The 27,913-nt window shown below is 43.6% G+C and overlaps 2 protein-coding genes, 1 non-coding gene and 1 pseudogene across 4 annotated transcripts in view; 2 read left to right on the forward strand and 2 right to left on the reverse strand.

Annotated features, from left to right (window-relative positions):
• LOC148899801 (uncharacterized) overlaps window positions 1-27,913 on the forward strand; it is a 205,621-nt gene that overhangs the window by 168,618 nt on the left and 9,090 nt on the right. Inside the window, exons 4-5 of one of the 2 annotated variants that reach the window (XM_088995212.1) lie at window positions 19,047-19,214; window positions 23,674-24,531. In XM_088995212.1, the coding sequence (XP_088851338.1) occupies window positions 19,047-19,214; window positions 23,674-24,531 (1,026 nt within the window). Of the gene's footprint in view, window positions 1-19,046; window positions 19,215-23,673; window positions 27,889-27,913 lie in introns of those variants that run through there. The other variant, XM_088995214.1, reaches the window with a different exon arrangement.
• LOC148899812 (uncharacterized) lies at window positions 1,240-8,989 on the forward strand. The gene is made up of 3 exons (XM_088995291.1): window positions 1,240-1,734; window positions 5,356-5,475; window positions 6,510-8,989. Exons 1-3 carry the CDS (start codon window positions 1,608-1,610, stop codon window positions 7,490-7,492), a joined length of 1,230 nt encoding a protein of 409 aa, XP_088851417.1. The 5' UTR covers window positions 1,240-1,607; the 3' UTR covers window positions 7,493-8,989.
• LOC148899813 (U5 spliceosomal RNA) lies at window positions 9,617-9,723 on the reverse strand (annotated as a pseudogene).
• On the reverse strand, window positions 10,496-10,606 carry LOC148899814 (U5 spliceosomal RNA). The gene has a single exon (XR_016114895.1). It is a non-coding gene; the product is annotated as a U5 spliceosomal RNA (small nuclear RNA).

Raw genomic sequence — 27,913 nt, forward strand, 5'->3', positions numbered from 1 at the left:
GGCCTCCAGGAATACTTTTGGACCGACTCAAAGGTTGTCCTTGGCTACCTCAATAATGATGCAAGGCGGTTCCATGTGTTCGTAGCTAATCGAATCCAGCGGATCAAATCAAGCACAGAACCAAGTCAGTGGCGACATGTTGCTTCCGAAGAAAACCCAGCTGACCATGCATCTCGCGGGCTCACTGTCAGAGAGCTTATAGCGTCAAATTGGTTTACTGGGCCCAGTTTCCTATGGCAAAAGGAACTCCCCACAGAAGATAAAAATGGTGTTGAAGAAATTGACAGTGAAGATCCAGAACTTAAAAGAGCACATTGCAGCCACGTTACGTAGAGAGGGCTATACACAAAACAGTTCTATTGCTAGAAGCAGACTAGAGGATTCACTCCAGTTTTTGTTTGCTTTGTTGAAAAATATATATGCATTGTAAAGGGTTCAAGAATCACTGTGTGATTGGTGGGAGTGTAACTGCAGCTGATGCATTTGTTTATGACCGATGTCCCGTAGTTGACCTGCTGCTATTTCGGACAGAAAGCGGGCAAAGTGGTTTGTACAATTTTGTTGCATACGTTTTATTTCATTGATGTGGGGTCCAAATGTTTGTGTGTAAATAACCGATATTTTATACTTGTTTGTAGTTCTACGGTGGTGGTGCTGGTGATGGTGATGACGTTGGTGTAAAATCACATTAAAGAATAACCATCTGTACAAAGAACCGGAGTCCTTTGTTCGAAATGGAACTACAGCCAGTGTATGTTTGTATGTGAGTGACTTCTCTCGTACGACGATGAGCGCAGCGGCTGCTCTATGTGCTCCGGCAAATAAATATCCTACTTGTGCAATCTAAACAAGACCTTCTCGACTCTTTATTCTCCCAAATGCATCGCGAAAGCGCAGAAGATCTCAACACACGGAAGCGACAATGAATAAATAAAGTATCGAAGACGATTTTTAGAAAACACAAACATAAAGTTTCGCATAGAAATATTAAACACTTTTACAGAACAAGTCTAAATAAATGATATTTTTGTATTCGTGGCAACCAATGACAAGATACCCGCCAGTTACAATAATGTACTAATGTAGATTTGTCAGTTTTGATTGAGCGTTTATGTTGACTTTTTTCCTGTCTATTCTTCGTGCTATTCTTAGACCGTGTTCATTTTTTTTCTGGGTGAACGCGTCGTTGCCTGAATCATTTGTAAACATTATTTTAAATCCAAACCGCTGACGGCTTCGAAAGCTTTTATTTCGAAAGTGGTGAACGGCGTTTACTGTGGACAGTTTCCGGGATGGAGAATATTCACAATTGCCGAGACTGCGGTCCAAAACGCGGTCGCCCCCCGTTGACCAAGTTCTCCCGAATTTGTCGACGACGTGCTCAAAACGGGCGTTTTGAGCACTCGGAGCGCCCACACTATCTTACTCGGTTAGAACATCTTTCGTTGAAGCTTGTGTCCGACTAAAGTCGTCTCGATCTCCGTTGGACTTTCGAGGCTTTGCTTAGCTTAGCCGAGTTTGCTAGCAGCTAACAAAGAGGACCTCGTGCTCAACAGATCGCTCCGCAGAGATCATAAGCGAAACATTTTGGAACTGTCTTGTGAACAATGTGCGCAAGAAGGACACCGGAAGACGAGATGGACCTTTATGAAGAAAAAGAGGACCACAAGGGACAACGTCAGCTGCAGGACGCCATTTGGAGGATGCAGCCAAGAATTGGTCTTCACGGACAAGGTTGGCTCTTACTGCTCGTCTCGCTTGTTTTCAAGTTTTTTTGAACAGGCTTCGTGTATTGTTTTTTTAACCCTAACCCCGTGTAACATACAACGGCTGTAAGAAATCACAAGTACAATGGCACAAAGCTCTCGTCACATATTTATAGAATCAAAAGTCTCGAAACTTGTGCGACATCAGGACTTTTGTTTCTGACCAAACCGGTTCTGACATCAAGTGGCTCTTGTAATATGAACTAGTGGTGTGTCGTTCGCGAACGAACGGGCTCTTAGAGACTAACAAGGAGCCGGAAATGGGAGCCGACCTTTTTTATCCTCTATATTCCTCGCCCCCGGTCTTATTATTCAATTATGATATTTTTACTAGTTGGTATGATAGCATTATTCATATGAAATGACAATTAGTGACAGCTGCTCATCAGACCAGAGTAATCACAGGGAATGTGAAAGTTAGTGGATGCTCTCTGTGCGCCCATAAATCCCGCCATATAAATAAAAATATTTGATATACAGTAACGTCTCGTTATATCGATATTCTCGGGAGTCGGAGAAAATATTGATATAACCGGACTATCGATATATCCGATCCTGCGCCGAACTGCATTAAAAGTGGATCGATGAGAAGGTCTCTTCAGCCGTCATCTGTACTTTTTTTGAAGGTGTCGGACGTTTCGCCTCCTATCCAAGAGGCTTTGTCAGCGAACTAAAGTCTTACTGGTCGTATCGGCCCTATTTATCTATCCCTAATGTCCAGACATGGCGGCGCCGGACACAGCTATGATAGGTCCCTACTCTCAGGTTGGGGGGAGCAGTGGACCACTACCGGTGGCCCCACCGATTGTTCCTACATTCCTGACTAACGACTGGCCTATTACCCCCACTCCCCCCGGTATCACCTCATCAGCATAACGACCCTCATCAGCATTGCGAAAGTTGCCTAACCTGTTTTGCCTAAGCAGGCTATTGTATGAACGATCCAAATTGAACCTCGCCCCACCAAACCGGTTTAATGAAGGATTTAGTGAGCCGATCCAAAAGAAGTTGGGAATTCCGGCTCTTTTCAGAGAGCCGGAATTCATCACTAATATGAAAAACTCATATGTATTTGTTCGACTTGCGATGCCTGACTGACCAAACGGAGCATTCCCTGCTGTGAGTCAGTCGCTTTCTGTATTTCTCTCTCTCTCTCTGTCACTCTTTCTCTCTCTCCCTGTTTTGTGTGTGTTTGTGTGGTGAGGAGTAGCATAGACAGAGATGCACACATATGAGGCAGAGATTCTCCCACAAGACCAACCTGATGAAGCACAAGTGAACGCCCACAGTAGAAATGTAGCGCTGGACATTGCTGCAGCAGTCTTAGCGTTATTACAGTCACCAAAGTATCCATTTACTTTAATGATGGCTAATATTCACAGGGGAATAATGACGCACAGCCGTGTCTGTCTTCGGTCTTGGAACTCACTAATGGGCCGTTTATTCTTCGCATGCTCAGAAAAAGCATTACAACATCCTGGTCTCACAGGTTCACTTGTCCGCAGGCAACATCACTGTGCGAACAACCTCAACATGACTTTGCCACTCATACCATCAAACACACTCAATACTCCCACTCAAAGACATGTTTACAACTCTGTAGTAAACAAATATCAAAATGAGAAATACCTCGTTGGAAAAATAAAACATTTTACATATTGGCAATATTCTGTTAACTTCAAAGTATTCACATTTTCCAGTTCACATTACTCTCCAAACAAATATCCCCTGAACCTTTCAAGCTAACCTTTTGTCACTGCTTTGGAAGAACATCAGCTACCATGTTTGATCTAGGTGTCTCTTTATAGTCAATTCCTTCCACTTGACCATATCCTTTTGCAACATATCTGGCTTTACAAGTCTCAGATCCATCTGGGTTCTCTTTCACTGTGTACATCCAGCGACCTCCCACTACTACGTGAAGTCAGAGTGAAAGTCTCATTTTCTGTCAAAGATTTCATCTCCTCTTTCATTGCAGTAGCCCACATTTTTGAGTTTTCAGACTCCATAGCCTCTTTAAATGTCTTCGGTATGCCATAAATCACCCTGTAGAAATACTCAATATTTTCGTTTTTGTCATCATCACACTCAATTTTACATTGGTACTCCTTTAAATATTCTGGAGTCTTTGTCTTATAGGACACCTCCTTTCTTGTTCTGTCTGAACACTGGCCGCCTGAGTCAGATCTGTCTCTACTGTTTCTTCAGCACTCGGCTATTTTCTTTCCTCAAGCTGTCCCTGACTCTGCTTGATTACCTTTCGTGGTGTTTTTCTGTAACTCTGAATGTCGTCCCACATGTCACAACCTGTTTGAGTCTGATTATCTGTGCTGTTTTTTTTGTGATAAACGTCACCAGTCTATGTTTCAGGACTTTTATAATAATAATACATTTCATTTATAAGCACCTTTCAAAACTCTCAACACTTTACAGTCACAGGATATTTTTCTTGTCTCAGGATAGTACACATGATAGGCTGGACTATATTTATCACAACCTACGAAAATTCCCTTCTCTCAGCAGGCAACATCACTGTGCGAACAACCTAAACATGACTTTGCCACTCATACCATTAAACACACTCAACAAGAGAATAAGAATAATACATTTAATTTCCAGCTTGTGCGACATCAGGACTTTTGTTTATGACCAAACCGATTCTGACACAAAGTGGCTCTTGTAATGATATGAACAACTCGTATTTGCTTGTTCGACTAGCGACTAGCTGACTAGAGACCAATCGGAGCATTTGCTGCTGTAAGTCAGTCTCACTTTTTTCTCTCTCTCTCTCTCTCTCTCTCTCTCTCTCTCTCTCTCTCTCTCTCTCTCTCTCTCTCTCTCTCTCTCTCTCTCTCTCTCTCTCTCTCTCTCTCTCTCTCTCTCTCTCTCTCTCTCTCTCTCTCTCTCTCTCTGTCTTTCCCCGTTTGTGTGTGTGTGTGTGTGTCGTGAGGAGTAGCATCGACAGAGATGCACACATTAGGAGCAGAGTTTCTCCCGCACTATCAACCTGATGAAGCACAAGTGAACGCACGCAGTAAAGAATAAGAATAATCATACTTTAATTTCCCATCGCCTTTCAGAATCCCTTTGGTTGCACCATGTGCACCAAAAAAAATTGCCCAAAAGACACATGAGAACTCACACACGCAAAAAAAACTTTTGCATGTTCACCATAGGCTTGTTTGAACAGTTCCAGACATACAAGAACGAAAAAAAGCTTTACATGCTTTATGTTCGGCAAAATGTTCTAATTAAAAAAGTTCTTGCAAACTAGACACATACGGGTGTGAAGCCCTTCGGCTAAGAACGCACATGTGCTAAAAGCTGTGTCTGTGAGTGTGTGTGTGTGGCTGGGGGAAGGAAGTGTGCGCGCTGAGACAAAGAGACAAATAGAAAGAGATTGTGTTTGCACGGAAAAAGCAGCATTTCTGGAAAAAGCAGCACTTTTTCTCCGCCGACGTCAGTCTTTTGAAATCCACCACAAACGTGATGCTGTTCATGTCACATTTTGAGTGGTAATCTGAACTCATTTATCTCTGAGTAACGTTCATCATAATTGCATGTGTGTCTGTCATTTTGTGTCATGCAGACATCAGCGAAGATGCTTGTCCTGCGCGACTGAAGAAGGAAGAAGAGGAACCCTGCGACATTAAAAGAGAGGAGCCCGAGCACCCTTGCACCAAAAATGATGACAACAGAACCGATACTGGTGAGAAACTCATCCGAGTAGGCTTTATCAGGCTGATTTTAATGTATTTACATTCTTTATTTTCCCCGTGAGAACATTGACATTATTTTTTTTTAAACTTTAAGTTATGTCTGTGTAAGCTCTCAGTCGTACGGGAGTGGTCCATCGATGAAAAGGTTTCTTCAGCCGTCATCTGTACTTTTTGAAGGTGTCGGACGTTTCGCTTCTTATCCAAGATGCTTCTTCAGCTAACTAAAGTCTTACTGGTAGTATCGGGCCTCTATATATGTCCCTAATGTCCAGACATGGCGGCGCCGGACACTGCTATGATAGGTCCCTACTCTCAGGATGGGGGGAGCAGAGGACCACTCCCTGTGGCCCCACCGATTGTTCCGACATTCCTGACTAACGACTGGCCTGATTGCCCCACTACCTCCGGTATCACATCATCAGCATTACTAAGGTTGCCTAAGCAGGCTATTGTATGAACGATCCAAATTGAACCTCACCCCACCAGACCGGTTTAATGAAGGATTTAGTTGTTTTATGAGAATCGCTTCTTTTACTCCCCTTTCAAACCATCTATGTTCTTTCGCTAAGATTTTCACCTCATTGTCGTCAAATGAGCTAGCTTTTAGGTGCATATATACTGCCGATTGAGGCCCACTAGTATTATCCCTGCGATGTTGATAAAGTCTTTTTGACAATTTGTTTAGTTAAGGACGAAAAAAAAGATTTACATGCCTCATCTTCGGCAAAATGTTCTAATTCAAAAAGTTGGTGCTAAAAGCTGTGTATTTGAGTGTGTAAGTGTGTGGCTGGGGGAAGGAAGTGTGCGCGCTGAGACAGATAGAGACAAATAGAAAGAGATTGTGTTTGCACGGAAAAAGCAGCATTTCTGGAAAAAAGCAGCACTTTTTCTCCGCCGACGTCAGTCTTTTGAAATCCACCACAAATGTGATGCTGTTCATGTCACATTTTGAGTGGTAATCTAAACTCATTTATCTCTAAGTAACTTTCATGTTCATGTGTGTCTGTCTTTTTGTGTCGTGCAGACGTCAGGGAAGATACTTGTCCCGCGCGGCTGAAGGAGGAAGAAGAGGAAGCCTGCGGCATTAAAAGAGAGGAGCCCGAGCACCCTTGCACCAAAAATGAGGACAACAGATCATCAAATGATGATGGTCAAGATGAAGAGTCTGACGGTGATCTGACATGTCGCACTGGCAACAAGTCCTGCAAATCTTCTCTGTGTGGCAAAATGTTTACTGATCAGAGTCATTTGAAAAAGCATGCGAAAACCCACACTGGTGAGAAACATTTTTTTTGTTCAGTTTGTGGCAAAGGATTCACTCAGAAGCACTCTTTGATGATCCACACAAGAATCCACACTGGTGAGAAACCTTTTTCCTGTTCAGTGTGTGGCAAAGCCTTCTCTGAGAAGGGAAGCTTAAGTAAACACACAAGAATCCACACTGGTGAGAAACCTTTTTCCTGTTCAGTGTGTGGCAAAGCATTCTCTGAGAAGGGAAGCTTAAGTAAACACGCAATAATCCACACTGGTGAGAAACCTTTTTCCTGTTCTATTTGTGGCAAAGCATTCTCTGAGAAGGGCCATTTAATTAGCCACACAAGAACCCACAATGGTGATAAACCTTTTTCCTGTTCATTTTGTAGCAAAGGATTCTCTAAGAAGGACCATTTAATTCGCCACACAAGAATCCACAGTGGTGAGAAACCTTTTTCCTGTTCAGTTTGTGGCCAAGGATTCTCTCAGAAGGGAACCTTAAGTAAACACACAAGAATCCACACTGGTGAGAAACCTTTTTCCTGCTCAGTGTGTGGCAAAGGATTCTCTCGGAAAGGCCATTTAATTCGCCACACAAGAATCCACAGTGGTGAGAAACCTTTTTCCTGCTCAGTGTGTGGCAAAGGATTCTCTCGGAAAGGCCATTTAATTCGCCACACCAGAACCCACAGTGGTTCGGCAGGAAACAATCCTCTGCAGGAAACAATCCTCAATCCTCACCTGCACCGTTGAACATTCAGGGTTTGGGCATTGAGAGGGTGACCTCCTACAAGTACATGGGTGTTACTCTGAACAATAAACTGGACTGGACTACAAACACTGATGGTAACTGAGGTCTTTTCGAGTTCAGGGATCACTCCTAAAGACTTTCTATGACTCTGTGGCGGCTTCAGCCATCCACTATGGAATTGTCTGCTGGTCAGGCAGCATCACCACCCGGGACAGGAAAAGACTGGAGAACCTTGTCAAGAGGGCCAGTTCTGTCCTGGGCTGCTCGCTGGATTCTCTGGAGGAGGTGGGCAACAGACGGACGCTGGCTAAACTAAAAGCTATGATTGACAGCCCCTACCATCCCCTCCTGCCCACCCTGACAGCACTGGGTAGCTCGTTCAGCCAGAGACTGTTACACCCGCGCTGCAAGAAGGAGCGGTACCACCGCTCGTTCCTATCGACTGCTGTCACGCTTTGCAATTCTCAATGATCACACGTGAAAAAAAAAAGAATAAACTGGACACTTCTAAATAAGGGTTGATGCAATATATCAATCTGCCTTTCTTGGTGCTTGCACCATGTACAGTTTTTTTATGAAGCGGTTTTGTACATTTACATTTGTACAGTATACAGTTGACATTTTTATTTTGTTATGCTTAGAAAACCTTATTTTCTATCCTTAACCCCTCCATCCCACCCCCTTTCAAATTGCTGCTGTGGACTGCAAATTTCCCCATTGTGTGACGAATAAAGGTTTTCTGATTCTGAGAAAGCATTTTCCTGTTCAGTTTGCGGCAAAGGATTCTCTAAGAAGGCCAATTTAATTCACCACACAAGAATCCACAGTGGTGAGAAACCTTTTTCCTGCTCAGTTTGTGGCAAAGGATTCTCTCAGAAGGGGAAAAGATTTTTAAGGAAGCATCACTTAAGTGCACGTGAGAATCCACACCGGTGAGAAAGCTTTTGCATGCCCAGTTTTTTTGCAAATGATTCTCGAAGAAGGGCATTTCAATTAGCCACACAATCATCCGCACTGCTGAGAAATATTTTGCCTGCCCAGTGGCAAGCAATTCTCCCAGAAGGGCCAATTACTGTAATTAACCACACAAGAATCCACACTGATGTGAAACCATTTTCCTTCTCTGCTTCTCTGCTTGTGGCCAAAGATTTCTGTGAAGGGACTCCTAAAAAGACACTCAAGAACCGATACTGGTGAGAAACTCATCCGAGCAGGCTTTATCAGGCTGATTGTAATGTATTTACATTCTTTATTTTCCCCTGGGCAACATTGAAATTGTTTTTTTTTACTTTTAGTTATGGTTATAAAATGTAGTTTTTTTCTCACTCATTTTCAAGGTTTCCCCCCTGTCCCATCGTTGAGCGTACAGCACCCTTGCCTGTGCTGTGAAATGTGTTCAATTTTCTATTATTAAATAAATTTCGCACGAAAAAAAGACCATATAGAAATGGGTGAAAAAAATGATGGTGACTTCCGATTTACGACCGACTCGAGTGACAACCACCTGTACTTATGACCACAATCGCCAGACCTTTTTTTATTATACGGCTGCCACCGCTACAGCCAGCCTGCAACGAGACAGAGGTCCATGCAGGATGATTTATTTAGCGACAACACAAAGCGCTGGTCCCAAAAAGAGGACTAGGGGAATAATCAAAAATAAACAATACCAAAAAACGATGAGTGGGCAGGGGCGGTCAAAGGGAAAGCCGTCAATGGCGAAAAGCAACTTGCACACGGTAGTGCAGAAAAGGTACAATTCTGAAAGGATTACGGGATGTGTCAAAGTCAGCTTTATTGTCAAATATTCTAATATGCATGACATACAGCACAGATGAAATTGCTGTCCTCTCGGACCCAGCATGCAAGGCACTTATAATGACTTTAACAAGCATAATAAACATGAAAAGACCAATTTGCCGGGAGAGGGGAGCCGCTGTGTGTGCACGCGTCGCCATCATGGGAAAAACAAATTATATATATATATATATATAAAACTGCATTTTTCCTTGTTCAAGTCAGATCCACTTGGCATTATGGAACGCTAATCTGTTGGCCTCGGACGGTTATGTTTGTGAAAAATAAACCATTAAAAACGCTGCTTGTTCATCTTGACAAAGTGAGTAAGCCCCGCTTTCGCAGAGCAGCAAAAAATTCGTAGACTCTTGTTCCTCCCCACGGAAATCTTTAGTAAAAGGCGAAAGATTTATACGATCTGAGCAGAAACAAGAGTGAACTGCCTTTCGACTCTTTAGACGAGCGACGCCATTGTCAGCCACACCATTTTACATGACAGTCTTTCACTTTCGCGTGTCATATTCAGCTCTATCTATACTGTACTGTATACTTCCGATAAATACCGTACTCTCGACGAACCAAATTAGTGTGAACAAACAATAACGTAATGAGGTGTCGTTTATAGCTCACTCGGAAACTTTATTTGGCACAAAGGATTGTGGGTAAATCAGAGAAACGCGAAACTATTTGGCACAAAGGACTGTGGGTAAATCAGAGAAAACGTGAAACTATTTGACACGAAGGATTGTAGGTAAATCAGAGAAATCAGTCAGTTGATTCTTAAATGACGTAAATTAAGACATTTCGTACTTTAAAACAGTGATTTTCAACCACAGTGCCGCGGCCGTGAGAGATCGTCAGCTGTGCCTTGAGAAACTATTCAATGCCCCTTTTACAAACATGTGTTCATCATTTTCTGCCAATATTATGTCATTGTCCTGTATTCGTGCTGAAAAGACTGGGAGGGTAATTTAATATTCGTCCATGTGGCAACACGTCACTGATTGCCTCTTTCCAGCGAAATGGTTCGTGGTGTGCCTCAAAAAAAACAATGTAAAAAAACGCGTCCTGGTTCAAAAAAGGTTAAAAAACACTGCTTTAAAATATATGAGACAATCAGGTATTATACTAGGCTGAAACGTTAGTCGCGCTCGCCATATTGGTAAATAACTAAATGAGGAATTTCTACATTTAAACAGAATGAGATATCTCCGCTTGCGCAGAGCATCAAAAATTGAAAATACTCTTGCAGTTGCTCCGCACGGAAATCTTTAATAAAAGGGAAAAGATGTATGCGATCTGAGCAGAAACCAGAGTGGATTGCCTCATTTCACTCGAAGCGAGCTACGCCATTATCAGCCACACCATTTTACATGACGGTCTTTCGCTTTCGGCTATATCTTGATCTATGTCTGTATTTTACTGACCTACCAAGTCAGTATGAAAAACAGTAAAGCATTTATGTGTTGTTTACATCATATCAGGAAACGTTGTTTTGGTCGGGCGTGGCCTACGTTCGCGACACTTCATTTCATTGTCGTTCTGCAATTTCATTTCATTTCAACAAGTCACTGTCACCTCACCAGTGACATGATTACGACGAAAGTCCATCGCAATGTCTTGTGCTCCAAATGTTTGCTTGTGCTTCAAGTGTTTGCTTTGCACGAGGTGATTGTTAGACGCGAGTGTGCCATTTTATTCGCCCCGCCCGCCTTCTTTTGTCACGTTTTATTCCACGTCCGTGGAATCATCGGACTCCGTCAGACATCGGACAGAGCCTTTTGTTGTTATAAAATCTCTGCCAGCACCTACGGGACTCGAAGTGAATGCAGATGACATCGAGGAGCTTGTTGCTGACCATAATGAGGTCATCAACACAGAGAATTTGATTTGCCTTCAAGAGGACAAGCAGAAGCAGGCCATTCAACAGTTGATGTGCAGGCTTTTATTGAGCAGTTCCATTCAGAAAAGGCTATAAGAATCATCAACATGATGAATGATAATGTGATGCCTCAGTTTCGTAAGACCTTACAAGTCAGAAAGCAACAGGTGTCAATTAAGAGCCATCAATGACCATCACAAATGTAAATAAAGTGACTTTATTATACAGTGCAGTGTATTTCTTTCATTACAATACAATAGCACGTTTATTATACATAGGATAAGGTAGGTTGTGTGTAGTTTTAAGGCTTATTTAGTTGAAAAGTATATTTTATGGAAACCCGGGAACGGATTATTCCCATTTTAATGGTTTCCTATGGGAATTGTTTTTTTGAGATACACACTTTTTGCCTTACACACTCTGTCTGGGAATCAATTAAGTTCGTAAGTGGAGGTCTCACTGTATATATATATATATATATATATATATATATATATATATATATATATATATATATATATATATATACACACACACACAGTGGTACCTGGTATTCCAGATATTCTTGCTTCGGCGTTCGAACATCAATCGGTGTTCGAATGCCAATACGACGCGTGAGTGCATACGCGAGGGTGGGGAGCTGAGCAGCGCACGGGTGTATCGCTCTCTCCGTGACCAACTGTTGTCGCTAGCGGACGTGCTGCGTTTTGCTCGAGCGTTTAATATAAGTGTACAAAGAGTTTTAGCCCCTAATCATGCTTCCAAAGAAAGTAAGTGCTGCTTAAAGTGACAAAAGAAAAGTAGTGCGTACAACTATTGCATTTAAGAAAGAAATAATCGCAAAATATGAAGGAGGTGTGCGAGTGTCTGATCTGGCAAGGGAATACAGCATGGCGAAATCTACGATCAGTCCGATATTAAAGAATAAGGAGGCTGTGAAATATAGTGATGTGGCTGTGGGAGTGAGAGCAAATGTCATTGGATAGATATTTGAAGAGAAAAGAACATCCTGTAGCCGAGTCATCCGTAGCTGTCACGTTCCGAGCGAGAGTGACGGCAGCTGACTCGTCGGAATGTAGTGGAATGTTTGGGATCCCAAAGCAGACACGTACTACCCAAGCAGGATGTTTATTCACAAATAAAAGAAAACACAGCGAGTAAGAAGCCAGGGGGTGATCCGACCCGCTTACTACGCGCATCGAAGGTACGGTGGGGAGTTGAGTCAATCATCCGGCATTGGCGAGGTGATCGCGAACCGTATAAATGTCCCATGTCCGTGATTAGAGAATGACAGCGGGTGGCGAACGGCCGGGAGAGGCAGCCCCCCCCCCCCCCCGCATTGTCAACTCGCAAGTGACAGGAGCAAAGAGGTGGTTTCGGTGTTCGAAAAAAAATAAATCGCTTTTCGAACAGGGTCCTGGAACGAACTATGGTCGCGAACCGCGGTACCACTATATATATATCTCATCTCATCTCATTTTCCGTACCGCTTATTCCTCATTAGGGTCGCGGGGGTTGCTGGAGCCTATCTCAGCTGTCTTCGGGCACGAGGCGGGGGACACCCTGAATTGGTTGCCAGCCAATCGCAGGGCACACAAAGACATACAACAGTCACTCTCACACTCACACCTATGGACAATTTGGAGTGGTCAATCTGCCTGCCATGCATGTTTTTGGAGTGTGGGAGGAAACCGGAGGACCCGGAGAAAACCCACGCGGGTCCGGGGAGAGCATGCAAACTCCACACAGGGAGGCTGGACCGGGACGCGAACCGGCGACCTCTGCACTGTGGAGCCGGTGTGCTAACCACTCGACTACCGGGCCGCCCCCTATATATATATATATATATATATATATATATATATATATATATATATATATATATATATATATATATATATATATATATAAATCCTCGTCTCACCCATCATGGGTGGTGTCTGTTCCCCATTTTTTTTTAGGCCAGGAAGCTTGAGGGTTCTGCGCAGTATCCGTGCTGTTCCCAGCACTGCGCTTTTCTGGACCGAGATATCCAATGTTGTTCCCGGGATCTGTTGCAACCACTCGTCGAGTTTGGGGGTCACTGCCCCGAGTGCTCCGACCACCACAGGCACGACTGTCACCTTTACCTTCCAGGCTCTCTCCAGCTCCTCTCTGAGCCCTTGGCATTTCTCGATTTTCTCATGTTCCTTCTTTCTGATGTTTCCATCATTCGGGACCGCTACATCCACGACAACGGCTTTCCTTTCCCCTTTATCTATGACCACGATATCTGGTTGGTTGGCCATTACCATCTTGTCAGTCTGTATCTGGAAGTCCCACGGGATCTTTGCTCTGTCATTCTCTACTACCTTGGGAGGTGTTTCCCATTTTGACCTAGGGGTTTCCAGTCCATACTCCGCACAGATGTTTCGGTAGACTATGCCAGCCACCTGGTTATGACGCTCCATGTAGGCTTTCCCTGCCAGCATCTTACACCCTGCAGTTATGTGTTGGATTGTCTCAGGTGCCTCTTTGCACAACCTACACCTTGGGTCTTGTCTGGTGTGGTATATCCCTGCCTCTATGGCTCTGGTGTTCAGGGCCTGCTCTTGGGCAGCCAGGATGAGTGCCTCTGTGCTGTCCTTTAGGCCAGCCCTCTCTAGCCACTGATAGGACTTCTTGAGATCAGCCACTTCTGCTATGGTTCGGTGGTACATCCCGTGTAGGGGCTTTTCCTCCCATGATTGTCCCTCTTCCAGCACCTCATCCTCTGTTCCCCATTGTCTGAGACATTCTCTGAGTACATCATCCGTTGGAGCCTTCTCTTTGATGTATTCATGGAGCTTGGATGTTTCATCCTGGACAGTGGCTCTCACACTCACTAGTCCCCGGCCTCAATGTGTATTTAGTTTTATCGGCGAGCCATATGCAATCATCAAAAGAGCCATATATGGCTCGCGAGCCATAGGTTCCGGACCCCTGGTCTATGGCCATGAAAGGAGCATGGCCAGGCATCACTAGTCGATCAAGCAAATACGATTTGCTCATATCATTAAGCCGCAAGAGTGGCTGCCTTTCCAGCAGCTCATGTATTTTGTTTTTCTACTTTCATTCCTTTCATCACTTTGCTGCTGTGAAATGTATTTTCGCCACTGCAAGAATAATAAAGACAAATCCAATCCAATCAATACATCTCCCTTTCTTCATTTTATTCTTTACTTTTAACAAATGTAATGAATTTATTCATTTTGTGTGTGCAGTAATTAGCAAATTTAAACTTGAATAAAGTCTTTCCAAATGTCCCAGCAATAAATGAAATGACATTCACATTGGCTCCAGTATCCAATTTGAATTTGAGATGAATGTCCTCCACTTTCAGTGTAGTGATCCAAGCTTTTTCTCCTCTTTCATCTTTTACAGCATGCACATAAAGTTCCTCGCCTTCATAATGATCATCTACTGCATCTATCTTGCCTTTCATTTCCTGGTTTCTGCAGCAACAAGCAAAGTGATTTGCTTTGTCGCAGTTTTGACATATTTTCCCATGTGCTGGACACTGCTTTGGGGGATGTTGCGTACCACAACAAGGACGTAATTTTTGTTTGAATATATCTTATTTTTATTGGGTTGTCTCACTCCTGCTTTCATATCAGCGGTTTTTTTTTGTTGAATCTGTGCGCATTTCTTTCCGCTGCATCCACATTGCAGCTAGCATCATTTAGCAGCTCTTCAGCCTGTGATTTAACAGTCTCAGCGGCTCTACACAGTGCTAAGGCTTTTTCCAGGTCCAGATCTGATTCTCTGAGTCGCCTTTCTCTCAGTTTATTGTCTGTAATGCCACACACTATTCTGTCTTTGATCAGTGATTCTGTTAATCCACCAAACTCACATGTCTTTGATCTGTTTCTCATCTCATTTGGTCACTAGTTTCTCCAACTGTCTGTACACATGTGAAGAATCTGTACATTTCAAACGTCACATTGCATTTCTGAATGCAGTAAGCTTCAAACGTTTCCTTTATTTTTGAAAGCTTCATCTTGTCATCTTCAGCATCAAATGTGAAATTATTGTAGACCTCTAGAGCTTCCTCTCCCACAACGTGCAATAACATGCATGCTTTCATCTTCACATGGCTTTCATCAGCTCCAATCGCAAACAAATACAGTTCAAAACGTTGCTTAAATCGCTTCCAGTTTTCAACCACGTTATCTGTTAGCTGCAGAGCTGTGGGTGGACGTAAAGCTTCCATTTTTGCCGTTTTCTAGCGGGGGTGGTGCTCAATGTCTTATTCTTTTTCCACCGTGGAATCTTCCTTTCCAAGTCCTTTTATCGTCCTATTGTCTTCCAGGCCAATTCTGACACCATGTGTTGCTTTGTGTAAGCGGGTTCGGTAAATGATACAACTTCTGGAGAGAGTTGAGGTTCTTTCTTTGGACGGCTGTGTTGGTTGGAGGGAGAAGGCAATTGACATGTGTGTCTCTCGTCGGCTCTCATCAGACTGACTTGCAGCAGCAAGCTTCTTTGGTCTATAGCCAGGCATCACTAGTCGAACAAGCAAATACGATGTGCTCATATCAAGACATGCGCTTATCCGATTCAAATTTCCAAACAAGGATTTTTTTATTTTATTAATTTGGATGTTTTTTTATCTCACATCGGATCAGAACGACAGTCCCATTGTTCGATACTTTAGGTGGTTTTGTGTTCCTTCGACCCGGTCTGGTTACGGGGGTTGTTTTTATTTAACAGTAATGAAAAAATGTCAGTTTTGATTGAGCGTTTATGTTGACTTTTTCTGTCTCTTCTTCTTCTATTTTGAGACCGTTTTCATTCTGTCTGGGTGCACGCGTCGTTGCCTGAATTATTTATTTAAAATCCAAACCGGTGACCGCGTCGAATGCTTTTATTTCGAAGGTGTTGAACGGCGTTCACTGTGGACATATTTCCGGGATGCAGAGTAGTCACCATTGCTGACATAATGCAAGCTGATACTGCGGTCCAAAACGCGGTCGACACCCGTTGACCAAATTCTCCCGAATTTGTCGGCGACGTGCTCAAAACGGCCACTCGGAGCACCCACCACTATCTTGCTCAGTTAGAACATCTTTCGTTGAAGCTTGTGTCCGATTAAAGTCGTCTCGGTATTCGTTGGACTTTCGAGGCCTCGTTTAGCTTAGCCGAGTTTGCTAGCCGCCAACAAAGAGGGCCTCGTGCTCAACGCATCGCTCCGCAGAGATCGTAAGCGAAACATTTTGGAACTGTCGTGTGAACAATGGACGCAAGAAGGACGCCAGAAGACGAGAAGGACCTTTGTGAAGAAAAAGAGGACCACAAGGGACAACGTCAACTGCAGGACGCCATTTGGAGGGTGCAGCAAAGAATTGGTCTTCACGGACAAGGTTGGCTCTTACTGCTCATTTCGCTTGTTTGCTTTTTGAACAGGTTTCGTGTAATGTAATTTGTACACACGCGCTCAAATAAGTAACATACAATGGCTGCTCCGCCCCCGGTCATCGGTTAAATCCGCACGTGATTGGTCGATATCCGTTGTAGAGGATGATGGGGAGAATTACAGACACGCAGCAGTGAGGAGAGGTGGCGCAGTGTTTGGGTAGACAGGTGGACAAATATTATTACATTATGCTGTTATTATTATTCAATTATGATATTTTTTACTTTTGTGTATGAGGATAGCCTTATTTATATGAAAAGCAAATTAGTGACAGCTGATCATCAGACCACAGTAACCAAAGTGAAAGTTAGTGGATGCTCTCCGTGCACATATAAATCCAGCCATATAAATAAAAATATTTGATAGTGTATTTTTCACATGAGTAATTCATTGTTCACATAATTTTATATGATTTTTTTTGGTAGTTAATTAAAGCAAAAAAACAAACAAACCGAGGAGCCATTGGGAGCCAAAAGAGTCGAATCGTTTTAGAGAGCCTATCCAAAAGAATTCCCATCACAAATTTGAACAACTCGAATTTGTTTGTTCGACTAGCGATGCCTGACTAGAGACCAAACGGAGCATTCGTTGCTTTGAGTCAGCTTTCTCTCGCTGCGTCGCTGGCGATCTCTCTCTCTCTCTCCCTCCATGTGTGTGTGTGTGTGCGCGGCAAAGACATGATTGGGTAATTTCACATCTTGATGTCACCTGCGAACGAACGAATCATGCGAGTTGTCACGCCTTTTATGAGCATGCTCAGAATAAATGTTTGTTGAGTTCCCAGACCAGATTGACACAGCTGTGTGTCATTATTCTCTCGTGAGTACAGTGAGACCTCAACTTACAAACACCTCAACTTACAAACTTTTCGTCTTATACACTTCAAATTTCTGAAAATTAAAACTTATAATAAGCACTATTTTCATAATACACACCCAACACGGCTGGCGCAGTGATCTTCGGCGGAAGCATACGACTGAACAGCACCAGAGGTTAAGTTACCAACAGTCCTTATGGAAGGTGACTGTCCTTCCATAAGCCATCAACGACCATCAAAAAGGTAAATAAAACTTTATTTTACAGCACAGTTTATTTCTTTAATTACAGTCCTCATGTAATGCGCCTCTTTCCAAACATCAATTCCGTTTGACCTTCGACCTCCAACGCCATTCCATCAATGACCATCACAAATGTAAATAAAGTGACTTTATGATACATTGCAGTGTATTTCCTTCATTACAATACAATAGCACATTTATTATACATAGAATAAGGTATGTTGTGTGTAGTTTTAAGGCTTATTTAATTGAAAAGTATATTTTATGGAAACCCGGGAACGGATTATTCCCATTTTAATGGTTTCCTATGGGAAAATCTTTTTTGAGATACACACTTTTCGCCTTACACACTGTGTCTGGGAACCAATTAAGTTCGTAAGTTGAGGTCTCACTGTATTAGCCATTAGAGTATCGTGAAGGGAAACTGCCCTCTTGGTGACTGTTTAAACGCTAGGACTGCTGCAGGAATATCCACCGCTAGTCGTCGTTGAATGATTTATATCGAAGTCATTAGATTTAGACGTATTCATCTCAATCCATTGTTGAGCATATTCAGATGACGTCCCTTAACTGCTGTTGATTTCACGGGGTGCAATAGTACGGCGTGTCCACCAGATATTTATTTATTTCATTGAGCATTTATGTTGACTTTTTTTCTGTCTCTTCTTCGTGCTATTCTGAGACCGGTTTCATTCTTTCTGGGTGAACGCGTCGTTGCCTGAATTATTTGTCAACATTATTTTAAATCCAAACCGCTGACGGCTTAGAATTCTATTATTTCGAAGGTGGTGAACGGCGTTCACTGTGGACAGATTTCCGAGATGCAGAATATTCACAATTGCTGACTTGATTCAAGCTGAGACTGTGTGGCTCCGTTGACCAAATTCTCCCGAATTTGTCGGCGACATGCTCAAAACGCCCACTCGGAGCGCCCAGCACTATCTTGTTCGGTTCGAACATCTTTCGTTGACGCTTGTGTCCGATTAGAGTAGTGTTGGTGTACGTTGGACTTTCTGGGACTCGTTTAGCTTAGCTGAGCTTGCTAGCCGCTAACAAAGAGGCCCTCGTGCTCAACTCACCGCTCCGCAGAGATCGTAAGCGACACATTTTGGAACTGTCGTGTGAACAATGTACGCAAGAAGGACACTGTAATTATATGAGCAAATCGTATTTGCTTGTTCGACTAGTGATGCCTGGCTGTAGACCAAAGGAGCATCCGCTTCTGCAAGTCAGTCAGATGAGAGCATACGAGAGGCACACATGTCAATTGCCTTCTCCCTCCAACCAAGACGGCAGTCCTAGTGAAGAACCTCAACTCTATCCAGAAGTTGTATCATTTACCGAACCCGATTACACAACAACAATCTCTCTCTTCTTTCTTTCAGACATGAATCAGCTCATCGGAGACGTGAAATTGGAGAACTCCGCTTTGGACTATCCACAAGTCCCCCACATTAAAAAGGAAAAAGAGGAGGCCGATGTCACCAGTTTGCCGCAAGATGGCCTCTCCGAGGAGAGTGTCGATGACCGACTTCCACCACCCGATTGTGAAGGTAACGACACATACTCTAAAAAAACGGCGGCTGTGAAGTCGCAGGCGCAAAGAACATTTTCAGCAGCTCGATTCTGGGCATGTTTTAGGATCCGACTTCTTCTTTTCCTTTGGGCTTTTCCCTTCAACGGGTCGTCACAGCAAATCAGTGTCCTCCATCTTTAGAGGTTTGATCCGCATGTTTGTTTCAGCCAAGCTTTGACGTCGGATGCCCTTACTGACACAACCTTCTGTATTTATCCGGGCTTGGAACCGGCACAAGAAGACTTCTGTCCCTTTGTTGCTACAGAACAAGCAACTCGCTCAGTAAAAGGCTCCCAAACACAAAATGGTCATCGGCACAGCAACATTCAAAAAAGCAAAAACTATACTCACCATTTGATGACAATGCTCTTATCTTACCGTGAAATCGGCTAATCCAAACCAAATAACCATATAAATAAATTACTTTTTTTTTGGGGTTGTTTTGACTTCAAGATGGCTCCACGAGTGGCTGCCCTTGCAGCAGCTCCTGTAGTTTGTTTTTCTACTATTTTCCTTTCTTCTGCCTTTCATTACTTTGCTGCTGTGAAACGTAAATTTCTCCACCGATGAGACTAAGCAAGGCTAATCTAATTGAACCTCATTTAATGTGCATGTATGTGGAACTGTCGCGGCTTGGAATTGAAGCGGATTTATGTGGGACAGGAGATGTGAGAATATCTCTTTTCGTCAACGGATGCTACAGCTTCGTGTTTGGTCTCAACATTTAGCTTGTAGTAGACGTGCACATTCCAAAAATCCAGTTATGAATATGATTCAAATAGTTCTGAAGAGGAAACTATACATGTTTGCAATCGATTAAAGAATTTATTCCGTGTCATTTTGAGGCACTCAAAAAGAGGCAATAAAATGGCCACCGAGCTGTGAGGAATGAAGCAGCCCGTTTCCACATGCTGATATATTCGTTTCATGGAGATTGGACTCCCTCTGCTGGCGGCTTTTGTATGTAACACAAGGTTTTCAAAACAAACAGTACAGCAAAATACATTGACGTGATGGAAAGACGCTACAATGCGTCTTTTTTACGGTGAGGAGGCGGTCCTTTTCTGACGTCACGTGAGTACTCGTCACCAACTCAAAAACAAGACTTCCTGAATGTTCAGGCCAAGTCTTAAAATGTAAAATATAGCTATATGCGGTGGAATCGTATTGAAATACGCCCAGTATAAGTCATTTGAAGCCATTTTACAAATTATGGACACAACTTCTCCGGAGACGTCGGTTGTCCTTTAAATGTAGTGTGTGCAAACCTCATAGGTGAAAAATACCCCTTATCAGTTAAGAAATTTGGCTCAAGCAATATGCAAGATATGGCATTTACATACTATTTCGCAGATACTAGATAATAAATAAATTTGTCTCAAGGAATATGGTGTTTACATCCTATTTCGCAGATACTTGGAGGAGGAAATGGAAGCAGATTAAAAAAACATATGCACTGTGATTTATCAAGATTGCGTCTGTTTTTAATAAGTTTCAATCAAAGGTGCAAAGTTAACGAAATCAACATTTATTGAAAAATGGAATCACTTTCAACATTCAAAACATATTATTACACAACGAAACACTCAAGCTCAACATCTACTTGTGTTAAACTCCGCAAAATCATGGATGGATTGTCCTGACCAAGCGCTCTACAAACTCGCCACGGACGCCCTCGCCTTCACGCGCAAACAGTATGTATCGTAACCTGCAGTTGAAACTTTTATACTCAGCACGGCAGCCAATCAGAAGCCTGCGTCATGCTTCAGACTTTCCCAAGCGTTATAAGGTCGTGCATTTGCATATCGTTTTCCAAAATAGATGCACAGTACCGCAGCTCAGAAGAAAGATTCAAAAGAAACTAACCAAATTTGTAACGCTACAAAACGTAAATCTACATTATACTGTGACTGTAAAGTGGACTTGAGAATTATGAAAGGAGCTTAGTGGCTTGAACCAGACAACACAACGCAAACATTGCACTGTGCACCACGATGACAAACGTCAACTGGAGAAAAATCTTCAGCCACGGATATTTACCGTAAATTAAGATAGGTAGGTACAGCCTTAATTTAAAAAATAAACTATACTATGCGGCAATGTTTTTTTTTTTGCTATTACTTGTTTTATTGTGTTTCAAATTGTGAAATATGGGGCAGGCAGCTTTTCATAGTTGTCTACCCTGTTGTCCGCGAACTTTTTGTCATGACTTTCAGACTTTGTTTTTACTATAATTTGGACAAGTTCGGTGGCCGGATTAAAAAGCCTAACGGGCTGTATGTGGCCCGCGGGCCGTAGTTTGCCAATAGCTGTTATAGGTCTCGCGGAGAGTTCGTAAGGGACAAAAATTGGAGGTACAGTGATACCTTGGCATACAAACTTAATTGGTTCCCAGACAGAGTGTGTCGGCGAAGTGTGTATGCCAAAAATTAATTTCCCATAGGAAACCATTAAAATGAGAATAATCTGTTCCCAGGTCCCCATAAAACATAATTTTCTACTTTCTAATTTTCTAAGCCTTAAAACTACACAAAATATACCTTATTTTAAGTATAATAAATGTGCTATGGTATGATAATGAAAGAAATAAACTGTACTGTATCATAAAGTTGTTTTATTGACCTTTGTGATGGTCGTTGATGGCTTGATGGAATAGTGGCCGGTTTCCTCAGCATTAAAAACTTGATAAGGAACGTAGCCTTCTTGTTTCACCATTTTGAAGAATGATCCCTTTTAGGTGCTTTCTCTGCGATAATTTTATCTAGTTCCTCATCAATTGTGTTCTGTTTAGTTGGGTTGATAGCCTTTTGTATCAAGTGGACAGATGGCTTGTGCGGGTTGTTTGTGGGGCCTGATTGATGGGGTATTTTATCCTTGCAGTCTACACTCTGCCTTTGAACCATCAAAGTTGAAATTCTCTCATTGTCGTCCGTCTGTGTCTTTAATGTTTAAACCACCTCCCCTCACTGCTGTGTTCTTGACCAATCACGTAGCTTTAACCGAAGACTTGGGGCGGGGAATAGAGGACAAAAAAAGGCGGCAGCCATTTTCTTTTTGGAGAACGACTTCACTCTCTCGCTATCTGTAAACCCCACCCCCTTCACTGCTGCGTTCTTGACCAATGACGTGGCTTTAACCGAAGACTGGGGGCGGGGAATAGAGGACCATAACAGGCCGGCTGCCATTTTGTTGTTAGAAGAACGGGCTCGTTTGCGAACGACACATCATTCATTGAGGCAGTTCCGTGTGTATCCCGAAAAAAAGTTCGTATGCCAAGGTAAAATTTTCATAAATTTACCGTTCGTCAACCGAAACGTTCGTAAGCCAAGGGGTTCGTAAACCGAGGTATCACTGTAGTTCTGAAGAGGAAAGCATAAATGTTTTCGATCGATTCAAGAAGTCCTTCCGTCTCAATTCGAGTCGTAAGCGACGAAACTGGTGAAGGACACGACATATGAAGCATATATGAAGCTCAGTGAATAAGCAATATAGCATCAACTTCCGTGATATGTGGCATGAATAACAAATAAGCTACAAGGTGTCACTATCAATGCGGATTGTTTACTGGTTGTGCATGCAAAAAGTTGTTTATACTATCAAGATGAAGAGTTACGAACTTACGTATGAATGACAGCAGTTATCCATCGCTAACTCCGGTTAGCTCCTCGTTCCAGCAGCTGAATGCTTGTCCGGTGAGTTTGCTCCACTATTATGACAATTGCTCCCTTTCACCACTGGAAGCGACTTTCTACCCATTGTCAGGCTGAGAGGATGCCAGCGGTTATCCAAGCGGGAATTCGGGCACTCCGGGGAGCTCCTCGGCTGGCGCTATACTCTGCTCTGCTGGGTTGGAAATGCTGCATTGTTTGTCCGCTCGGAATTTGTGTCAATTTACACCTTTGTGCGTGTTACCGCAATTGGCTGCAACACGATTCACCATCACATTATTTATGTAGTTTTCCTTATAATTTCGCGATTAACAGTGTTTTCAGGTGAAAACAGTACCCAAAATGCATTGTGTGTCGCTTTTTCGGTCAGCGGCGTTCCCTCTGTGACGTCACTTAGAGCATCGTCATCCACTTAAAAACAAGACTTCAGGAATATTCAGCGCAAGTCTTAAAATGTAAGATGTAGCTATATAGGGTGGAATATTTGTAAAATGCGCGAATAAGAAGTAATTTGAAGTAATTTTACAAATTATGGATGCAACTTGTCCGGAGGTATCGGTTGTCCTTTAAAGTGTCTTTGAGTGTGATGAAAAGCGCTTTCACATTATCAAATGTATTATCTGTATCATATTGGACTTGGGTTCAGCGAGCAAATTGAAATGGGAGAAGGGGGACCACAAGGGGGCGTCAAAGCGCCACTAATGATTCTGGAACGGATTATGGTCGAAAACCGAGTTTAACTGTATTTGCGTCGCTTGCGTCCCACAGATTTCCGGCGGATGATCGGCGGTCTGGAAGAAACTCCCCCTCAGCCGCCGTGGGGGCACTCCGGTTTGGAGCTGGAGCGTCCGCGTGGCTCCTCCCATTTTGAGGCCGATGTCAGCCCGACCGGCGGCCGCCTGAAAAGTGAAGCGGGTGAAGACGAAGCACCCGAGTGGGCTGAAGGGTCGCCGCCAGATGACCTCCTGGCACCAATGTCGGACGCCGACAGGCAAGGCGAGGACGGAACGTGGCCGGGCTCTCCAAAAAAGGTCCCCGGGAAGAAAAGGTCCCGCAAATGCCAAAAGTGTCTCTCCCCGAAGGAGCGTTTCCACTGCTCCGTTTGCGGTAAAAAGTTCCCTTACAATTCCGACTTGATCAGACATGTTAAAATCCACACGGGAGAAAAACCCTTTCGCTGCTCTGATTGCGGCAAGGCCTTTTCTTGGAAGGCATCAGTGGTGCGCCATGAGAGGACGCACACGGGAGAAAAATGCTTCGGATGCTCTACTTGTGGCCGGACCTTCGCCGCAAAGGCAACGCTGGTCAAGCACATGCGAAGGCACACGGGAGAAAAACCCTTCGGATGCTCCATTTGTGGCCGGACCTTCGCCCGAAAGAGGACGCTGGTCACGCACATGATTACGCACACCGGCCAAAAACCTTTCGGATGCTCCACTTGTGGCCGGACCTTCGCCCTAAAGAAGACGCTGGTCTCACACATGATGACGCACACCGGCCAAAAACCCTTTGGATGCTCCACTTGTGGCCGGACCTTCGCCCGAAAGGAAACGCTGGTCAAGCACATGCGAATCCACACGGGAGAAAAGCCCTATAGTTGCGGAGTGTGCGGAAAAAGCTTCGCCCGTAAGTACTATTTGGCTTCGCATATCCGCACGCGGCACGCCGACAAGTAAAACGCACGCACTGACCGGCGCTCGGCGAGCAAGGGTGGCTTTTGTGCACCGGTAACTCCGTGCGCTTCACGGAAATCCAAATCGCATCAAAGACTTTTGCCAAAGAGGCGCAGCGGCAGCAGAATTTTGAAACAGTCTTCAAAGTAGGAGCTTGCAAATATGTTCCCGCCTGGTGGGAAAATAATCAACGTGGAGAGAACAGCAAAGCAGTTTCAAAACATCGTTTGGTTGATTGTTTTTCATTCATCATTTTTTTAACTTAAAAATATGTTCCTGTTTCCTTGTCCATCCATTGTAAAAGACTCTGTGCACTTCCAATATATTTAGCGGCCATTTAGTTTGTCTTTGATAAAAGGGCCTCCCACAAGCTGACCATCACCCCGGGGCAGTTCCACCTCACGTAATATGGCGGAAGCTCACATGTGTTACCGCAACTGTGGGGCGTCTCTAGGGGATTCTCGTGAGTCGCAAAGCGACGTCGACAGAACGAGGCCCGAGTCAGGCGAGCACACGCCGCTTCTAGTCTGGGAATTCCAGCTCCCTTCAGAGAGCTGGTTCTTTTGGCTCGGCTCACTGAGAAGATCCGGCTCTTTTGGCTTCCAAATGGCTCCTCAGTTTTTTTTGTTGCTCAATTTAATTAACTACCAAAAATACACTATATCAAATATTTTTATTTATATGTGCACAGTTAGTGGATGCTAACTTTCACTTTCCCTGTGGTTACTCTTGTCCGATGATCAGCTGTCACTAATTTGCTTTTCATATTAATAGTTCTATATTCCCAACTAGTAAAATTGAAAATAATTGAATAATAACATCATAATTCAGAATCAGAATCATCTTTATTGCCAAGTATGTAGAACACACAAGGAATTTGTTTCCGGTAGAACACGCTGCACTTGTATCGTCGTCAAAAAAACTGCTAAGTGGCACTATACAGTTCCATTTTGGCTACTGTTGAAGAGTTCAAAGAGTTAATAGCTTGGGGGAAGAAGCTGTTTAAATGTCTGCTGGATTTGGTGCGCATGGATCGGTAGCGCCTGCCTGAGGGGAGTAGCTGGAAAAGGTGGTGGGCAGGGTGCGGAGGGTCCAGTAGGATTTTCCGCGCCCTAGTCTGAAAATGTTCTTTGCGCCTGCGACTTCACAGCCGCCATTTTTTGGAGTATGTGTCGTTACCTTCACAATCGGTTGGTGGAAGTCGGTCATCGACACTCTCCTTGGAGATGCCGTCTTGCGGCAAACTGGTGACATCGGCCTCCTCCTCTTCCTTTTTAATGTGCAGGACTTGTGGATAGTCCAAAGCGGAGCTCTCCGATTTCACGTCTCCGATTAGCTGATTCACGTCTGAGAGAAAGAAGAGAGAGAGTGTTGTTGTGTAAGCAGGTCCGGTAAATGATACAACTTCTGGATAGAGTTGAGGTTCTTTACTAAGACTGCCGTCTTGGTTGGAGGGAGAAGGCAATTGACACGCGTGCCTCTCTGAAGGAAGAAATTGTTATTGGTGTCCTGAGCTGACCCATCCATATATGGTCATACATTTTGTTTGCCACTTTCTGTATGTCTCTCACACTGATCGTCAACACCTGGTCTCAAGGATGAACTGCATGTTCTTATCCACAAGACCGCTCGAGCAACTGCATGTTCTCAAACGCTTGATTGTATTTTTGCCAAAGTTGCCTTTATCTTCTTTGAAACACCTGGTCCCAGGACTGAGGGAGGGCTGAGGGAGTGGGGGGGGAAATGACTCATCTCCTGCGTGGACAATCTGCCCACTTGTCTTAGCATGAGTGGGTCTATAAAGTGGGGAGTTTCCTCAATCTCGGTTAGAGTCTGCTGTGAACTGTGCACGAGTGTCCAGCTCTTCGGTCTAGACTACTCTACCGGGGCGTCCGCCGGCTCTCCGCCCTCTGTCAACGGTAAGGTATACTCTTCTGGATCTGAACCGTGATGTTGGAGTCTTTACGTGGGGGCATAAAGGTGACAGTTTGTGTCTATCGTAATTACTCATGATGCTGGAGTGTTATGTGGGGACAAAAGGTGCAACAACTGGTGTCTAGCATAATGATTGTGAACTGCTGTGCATCCTATCATTAAACGTCATTAATATACAGTAAAGTCTCGTTATATCGATATCGGATATATCGATAGTCCCGGTTATATCGATGCTATTTCTATGCACGCACGGAGAAAATTACATGCAAACAGGGTCGGATATATCGATAGTCCCGGTTATATCGATATTTTTTCGGACTCCCTTGAATATCGATATAACGAGACTTTACTGTATATCTATATACAGTCGTTGTTTGTAATCATTTCTCTTCTGCGATCTCTCCGAACCTGAAATAAGGCACATTTTTCATAAAACACTCTCGTATGCTTTCATCTGACTGACTTGCAGCAGTGCATGCTCCTTTGGTCTATGGCAGGGGTTGGGAACCTTTTTGACTAAGAGAGCCATAAAAGTAAAATATTTAGAAATGTTTTTCAGTGAGAGCCACACGCAGGCGCGCGCGCACACACATACAAACGCTCGCGTGTACGCACACACACAAACGCACGCACGCGCGGCCACTTTTCAACAAAATATCAGAATGTATTATTTAAAATAACTTCGTGATAGTACTCACCGTTAACATGAATGGTTTTCCGTTCCTCGTGATTGGTAAAAATCCAGGCAAACGATCGGAATGAAATTCAATTTGGCGGTCCAGAGGCGAAGTTACTGCGAGCTAGCCTGCACACGGCTCATAAGCTTCCACACTTGCTATCTGCAATCTACTTCTCGCAGACGTATGTTGATGCTAACGTTAACATGGGGCTTGTTAAAATGTCACTGACATTTGACTGTCATTGCAAATTAGAATCAGAACATTTCCTCTCCTCTAATTCACGCTGAAGTGCACGAGTTGGACTCATTTAAAGGGCCGTTTACCCGTTTCAACATGACGGCCACTATCATCCAATCAAAGTGGCGCTTTCGGCCATTCTAGGTCAGTGTCATCCCATTAAAATTGCGCTTTCCGCCAACTGCAACCCCAACATGAAATGAACGGCGAAAAATCGACAATGTGTATTTAGTTTTATCGGCGAGCCATATGTAATCATCAAAAGAGCCATATATGGCTCGCGAGCCATAGGTTCCCAACCCCTGGTCTATGGCCACGAAAGGAGCATGGCCAGGCATCACTAGTCGATCAAGCAAATACGATTTGCTCATATCATTAAGCCGCAAGAGTGGCTGCCTTTCCAGCAGCTCATGTATTTTGTTTTTCGACTTTCATTCCTTTCATCACTTTGCTGCTGTGAAATGAGAATAATAAAGACAAATC

Source organism: Hippocampus bargibanti, linkage group LG04 (assembly GCF_051943395.1).
Source record: "Hippocampus bargibanti isolate YZ-2025 linkage group LG04, ASM5194339v1, whole genome shotgun sequence".
NCBI classification, from domain to species: domain Eukaryota; kingdom Metazoa; phylum Chordata; class Actinopteri; order Syngnathiformes; family Syngnathidae; genus Hippocampus; species Hippocampus bargibanti.